This window comes from Nestor notabilis, unplaced genomic scaffold (assembly GCF_000696875.1).
Source record: "Nestor notabilis isolate BGI_N333 unplaced genomic scaffold, ASM69687v1 scaffold7325, whole genome shotgun sequence".
Classification (NCBI taxonomy): Eukaryota; Metazoa; Chordata; class Aves; order Psittaciformes; family Psittacidae; genus Nestor; species Nestor notabilis.
Genome location: NW_009929776.1, coordinates 126,685 through 133,631, shown reverse-complemented (window position 1 = coordinate 133,631; position 6,947 = coordinate 126,685). Strand labels below are relative to the sequence as shown.

General features: G+C 39.1%; 1 protein-coding gene across 1 annotated transcript in view; it reads left to right on the top strand.

Annotated features, from left to right (window-relative positions):
* Positions 1–5,459: 5,459 nt before the first annotated feature.
* KLHL29 (kelch-like family member 29) overlaps positions 5,460–6,947 on the top strand; it is a 71,742-nt gene continuing 70,254 nt past the window's right edge. Inside the window, exon 1 of the mRNA XM_010015139.1 lies at positions 5,460–5,596. Coding sequence (XP_010013441.1) covers positions 5,460–5,596 — 137 coding nt within the window. The remainder of the gene's footprint in view (positions 5,597–6,947) is intronic.

Sequence of the window (6,947 nt, the reverse complement as noted above, 5' to 3'; positions counted from 1 at the left end):
AAAGTATTTGAAAATGTATGCCTAGTCTTAACTATCTTATCTCCCTCAGTAATCCCTGGGGAGAGATGCCTCTGTTAGTGCACCTACAGCAGAACAGGCTGGCTTGTGCATGAGACCTGCTTCTGTCTCTATTTGACTGCAGAGGCAGTCCAGATAACTGGGCATGTAATTTTCAGGGTCCTGGAAGAAAAGTGAAGATCACATGTAGTATCTATCTGAAACATCCTCACCTGTTAATGATTCCCACCAGGCTTTGCTCATTCCCTTTTTTCTCTATGACTATTTCCTTCCAGGCCAAAAGAGAATAAAGGACCTATTTCTTGTCCTCAGTTACAAGTAGGTGTGTACTTGTCTTCACACCGCTTGGAAGCTGCTGAAGCAGCAGATACTTGTCAACTGGGAAATAACTAATCCCTGGCATGAAAATCATGGGAAACACTAAGGGATGATGTTCAGTGGTGGCTGGTCTGAAGTGTCAAGATGCCAGAGGAGTAGAGAGCAGCATCAGCCTCTGCAACACCAAGTCTGTCTGCTTAACTTCATCAGACTGGCCTAATGAGGCAGCTAGGCACTTAGTTATTTCTCCATGTATCTGCTTCGAGCTATCAACAGCGTGAGGGTTGATGGAGCAGTTTATTGTGGTGCTTTCCAGGCTTTGGGGTTCTCTGTGTGTCTGTGGGCATTGTGCTGAGGAGAGAGACATGTCAAAACTGGTGAAAAGTCATGAGTTCCTGTGTAGTTCAATAGGACAGGTTCACCATGGTACACACTTTCCAACCGCTCACAACTCCCGTTCAATGCCTTTTGCTTCATATTTTATTTCTCGTAGCTACACACATTCTACCACTCACTGTCTATCAAAATGAGCAGGTGTGGGCAGTGCTGGCACTTAATGGTTAAAATGATTGTTTTACATAACTAAAGCATAACCTTGGGAATTAATCTTCTTAGTTGTTAGGGCAAGAAGGTAATTGGATTTTTCCTTCTGGTAACTTTTCTTGGCTTCCCACATTTTCTGTCCCAATCATGAAAGCATGAGGCCATCTGGGCAGGCACTGGTCTTTTGCATGTTCTTCACAAGAATAATTAGCAATGTTTCATCAATTACCCTTTGCAGTTTTATAATAAGTTAGTTATTCCAAGCAAGTTTAAAAAAACACTGTTTGTAATATGTTCTTCCATATTTCATGGCTCATTATATTTTAGCTCTTGCTGCCCCATTTTTATGCTTTATCTACAAGAATATAAGTAAAGAGTTCTTTATTAAAAGTTAAAAGAAACCTGAGAGCTTCCATTGTGTCACAGGATTGTGCATTAGAGAGGATCTTTAACAGGGTATTCAGTCTCCACTGTGCTTGAAATACAGAATAAATAAACTTGGGGAATAAGTTCCTTGTTCATTTGTATTTCTGATCATATGTAATTTAAAAAGATTCACTCTGTAATTTCTGTTCCCTTTACTTGATCTACACTATTACACAGTTGTACTTGGTCCTACATTTGATCTAAGGCTTGTGGGCTCTTTAGTTTAATTTGTAATTTGTCCGTTAATTAAGAGGGAGAAAATGTAGTGCAATGGGTGGAGCTGGGGACCAGGAGTCAAAGCTTCTGAGTTCTTCCTGGCTCTGTTCCTGACCTGAGGAAAATCACTTACGCCTTCTGGCCTGTATTGTCTCTGGGACTCTCAATATAATTATGTTTAAATGCCCCCAAGCAATGATACAAAGGCCGGTAATGGCAAGATAGAAAGTGCTTCCTTTCACAAGCTCCGTAGAGATGTTCACTTGCAGGTTTCAGGTCAAGTCCCCTTTAGGTTCAACCACTACATGGCTCATGTAATGGTGGAAGAACATGGGAGTGTCTACTGTGTACTTCTTTATGAGGAAATTGGTCAACCAGTCTTTGATAGTGATGAAGAAGACAGAGAGGATTGGCTTGGTTTCTGTGATCCCAGTGTGTATGTGCACCTGGGGCAGGAAGGAAAATCCTTTGCCCTCTGGATGCAAGAACATTTGCTGTGATTCACTGAGGAAAGGGAACATCAGTGCCCACCCTGCTGAAACCTTGCACCTTAACTGTCCTTGCACTTCATTTTTGTTTGCATCTTTTTTTTTTTTTTTAAAAAAGCATAATATAAAAACTCTCTGTAAGAACAAAGAAACCAGAGGAATAAATAACCAGTAGGAAATTCCCAGCACATCCCTTTCTGAAGGTTTTAGGAAATACCATTTGTTGGAGGAAACACTGAAAATTAGGAGGAGCCCAGAAGAGGAACTAGCAGGAGACTCTCAGTTGAGATCATTTTTCACTGCCAGGACTGCACTGTGTTGTCTCTCCTTTTACAACTCATTGGCAGGCATTATTACCTGGTGAAAAAATTTGTTTTGCAACTCATCCGAAGTCCTCATAAATCATTAATGCCTGGCTAAGCACAGCATGAGCATCACAAATACTCTGAGAATGAGGGCCCATTCTGATAACCTTGTGTCCAATACTAATGCCTGCTAGTTATTTAGTAATACAAAGGAGCCTCAGCAAGGAAGATCGATGAGTCAGTGAAGTCTCCTGACTTCCTTCTCCTCTCTACCTGCCTCGCCTCTTTCTAGTTCAGAACCTGAGATACGAACAATAAAGGGCTGTTTGTAGTCATCTCTCTGTGGAGAGCACGAGTCAGGGCGACAAGGAGGGACTTAAAGCCTCTGAATGTCCATAGAAAAAGAAGCCGTTTGGGGACTTGGATGCTCAAACCAGCTCTCACAGTACTGGAGATAGCACAGAGAGTGCAATATCTATAGGTGCAGCAGCTGAACTTTGTGTCTTGTTATTCCACAATCTTGGCCACAGTCATGAGTTCAAGGATGGTCTCTACTGACCTGCTTACCCTGAGCTCACCTCCAAAAACCCACAGCCCATTCAGAGTGCAGATAAACTCTGTTTCTTCTCCTCTCCTCTCCATCTATGCAGTTGCTGTTCATAACAGTTGTGCTCTTTGAACACTAGAGTAGTTGATCATGAGCTTTAAAAGGAGGAAATTGAATGAGACGAGGTGGAGATTGACCCTTTGTGTAAGTGTAATCTTAAAATTTGTACAACTTAGTCTTGGTTGGAGCCCTTGTCCTGGAAGGCTTCTGCAAGGAAGGTTGTAAAATCACATATAGTAGAGAAACGGATTTTGAGTAGGAATTTAGGAAAAGTGCAAAAGGAGATGGAGGACAGTAGTTGGGTAAATTTGAAAAGGGGAATGACAGAAAACAAAAGTGAAATTAAGTAGGCAACAAGAGAGTTTCAGAAAGTGTAGAGGGAAAAGTAACAGTGTTTAAGACATAAAATGATAGAAATTGGTCAGGAAGAAAATGTAGTTGCTGTAAGCGAAAGTAGGAAAATGGACCAAGATAGGAAAAAAAAAAGTAATTTGTATGTGACGAGGGACAGAAAAATACCTCCTCCACAATCTCCTCCAAAATATGCAACTAAGAAAGCACTTGGTGCTGTTCCTGTGAAACCAGAGACCTTAGTCCCTTTGACCCTAAATCAGGTAGAACACCCGTTTGTCCAAAGCATCCTTGGGCTTTAGCCGAGGCATGAAGCATTCACAGTCAAATCATACATTAGGCATCACACCTCCAGCAAAAGCCTGAAACTTTCCTGCAAAACAATGCACATCCAGAGCCCGTTACAGGTTTTGCTCAAAATGTTTCATTGTACTTTAGTTCAGATGAATTTGTTAAAAATAGTCCCTGCTATGGCACCCACAGGACAGAGTGGTTTATTTTCCCCTATTATAGATCTGACACAAGCCTGCTGTTATTTCTGTGCCCTCTCTAATGATCTGCTTGCTCTCTGGAGAGCACTGACCCATTTCAGCTCAGAATAATTAGCCTTTCAGACACTACTGTGTTTCCATTAAATAGACATAAATGTGCAAGGTGACATTTATTTACTAAGGCCTGAAAAATGTGCACCACAGATGTTGGGGCTTGGGAGAATTTCAATTTCTTTTCATGCAACAGTTGTGTATTTGCATGCTTTCATGTTGTTTATCTGCTTAGTGCTTGAATTCTTGCTGAGTTTCACTGAGAAAACAGGAGAGCACAAAGATTATTTGGGTCTTCATTTCACTGTGAGGCCCTTTGGCAATGCTTTGGCAGCCCAGTGCCCAGACCTGACAGTGGCTTTAAATGTGGCTTTAGTTACACAGTCTTCAGGTCCCTTTTAACTGTGTGTAAGGAGGTGACTCCACATAAAGAATTGCTGTTGATTTACAGATCTGTCTGAAGAGGAGTGTGTTCAGGGCGTTACGCAGAGAAAATGAGAACCTTGACCTATTGCAAACATAAAATAAAACCAAAATTCTTTAGTATTTAAAATCAGCTCTTTTATCATCTTGATCACTGGCTTCTGAACTACCAGACTATTGCCCAGGTGAAAAGTATATTACTCATCTTGATAGCCACTTTGGTCTGCAAAGTTGGAGGGAAGTCTTACATCCACACATGAAGTCATGGCATGCTATTATTTCATTCTGTTAGTACCAATAGGCTTTATAAAAGGAGGCATCACGCAAGGTAGGTGCTTTATTGCAGGATGGAAACACTTTCATAGGTTATTTTAATCATTACGATTCTTTCATGATGTGTGAAAGTTGATTGTTGCTGTAAATGAAGCCATTGAAGGCTAAAAAATAAAAATGCTGTGATGGTAAAAATCCTTGGAGTGCAAAAAATGGGAATTGCTGTAAAAGGCAGTAATTTATTCTCTGTGTTAGATTATTTTTTATCATAAGGATGCTTTTAAGCTAATTCTGAAACATATACAATTGTAGTCCATATAGCTGAGGTATACTGCATGATGCATTGATAATTTGGCTAATTTTTTATGGGTGGTAATTTATATATTATTTAGAAGCGCTGTTTTATTCTGTTAACTGGGAGGCTTAACACATTTTTGCTATGTTAAAGGATAAGCTATTTTTGCAGGTCTTATGGTTTCATTGTTTTGACCCATATCCAGTTCATATTGCATCACAGTACCATATTTTTACTAATATTGTTCTAGTATGTTCAAAACTTATTTGCATTTGGATAGAAATTCATTAGCTCTTGATTTTATTATGACAAATTATTTTAACTTTTCTGTGATAATGCGTTCTCTGTGTTTCTGATTTGCTGATGCTGAAATATTTTCTTTTTGGTTTTAACCCTTCCAAATTTAGGATTGTTTTTGCTTTTTTTCTGTATATATATTTCAGTTGTTTAGACCTACTGGTTCCTGCTTTTTTCTTTTTCTTTTTTTTTTCAATATGTTATGTTCGTATCTTCTGTCTGTGTTGAGCCAATCCTACCAACAAAAATATCAGTTGTTTCCTGTTTCTCTACTTCTTTAAAAAAAAAAATGAAAAGTAAAAATAAAAAACTCTTAATGGGAACCCTGGCACTGTCTGTCTTCTCTGTTCTGCAGAAATGTTGAAGGAGTTGAACCAGCAACGCAGAGCGAAAGAGTTTACAGACCTGAAAATTATTGTTGAAGGCAAAGAGTTTGAAGTCCACCAAAATGTTCTAGCTTCCTGCAGCTTGTATTTCAAGGACCTGATTAAAAGGTTTGCCTTCCTTCCAGCTGTGATCTGCTCTGTTCTTTTGTAGGGCGCATTTGTGTCGCTTTTTTTTCCTCCCCTCTCTTGCAGGTTTATGAAGATTGAATCTCCTGTCACAGAGCCAGTAGCCATTCTTTCCACCTTCTCTGAATGTATTTCCAAACTGAGACTCAGACCCATTTGTTACACATCTGACTCGTACAGTGTGATTATTTCTAATAAGTAGAGGCCAGTTTTGGCCGAAGAAAGTGTTTCACCACTAAGAGACCTAAGATTTAAACTCAACTGCTAATGGTGATTCAGACCACAACTAAGAGCTATTGCTGTCAATGTTTTCAAGGGACTCTGTCATATACAACAAAAGTCTGTCCTTCGGGCTACAGTAAGCCATCAGCATCCTGGTGAACGATGCTGAGACATCATGCTAATAAAGCATTTTGAGTATCATAATCCCTTCACCCTGAAATCTTTGTTACATGCTTTTGTGTGGCTTTTATGGGCAAAGGGATTGATATTTTTATTATTTGTGGGCTTTTGGAAGAAGAAAAGACAACTGATGAATTTCTTTAGAAAAGATTGGAAACAAGACAGTTTTCTGGTCAAAATATAGCTCAGTCTGCATGTTAGACTAAGGGTAGCTTTTTTCTACAGACACTCTAGCTTAGGGTAGGTAGAATATGTACATTTTCTAAACATCATGTCTCCGCCTTTGCATTTTCCCCCCTCTGTTTCTAGCTGGTTGATTTTAAACAGTGCATGATAATATTTTTTTTCCATTACATTGATTTTTCAATTTGTATGCTTCATATACTTGCATAGGAATAAATTGGTACTCTCGTATTATTAGTAAGTTAGAGTAGCAAGTAGGGAGGAAAAAAAACATGAGGATAACTTTCATTTTTCTCTCAATCATCAGCAAATTAATGCAGCTGCTGATTTTGCCTTGCAGTATTTTCCTGAGCAGACTGAGCCTGGACTGTGCTAAAAAATGGGATTAAAGAACATTTTGCTTGCTTCAAATCCTGTATTTAAATTTTGCCAACTAACACAATAGTGACTGTATTTTATTTCAGGATGGCATATTGGCTGGTATCTCCTTTCAGTGTATTATGTCCTTTTGCACAAAGCTTGTGTTATAATTATGGATATATATTACATTTCTATGATATAACCGTGCTGACTGCCTTATCAATTATTCATAAAAAATATGTTGGCCTAGGAAGCATGTCTTTTCCCCTCTGTAAATCTAATGATTGCTAGCTGTAGCTATGCCAGATCTCTCTTGTCCTTTCTCTTCTGTCTGCTCATTATCATATAATTGTTAAGGCTACAGTATATTCTTTTCAGGGTGATAAGG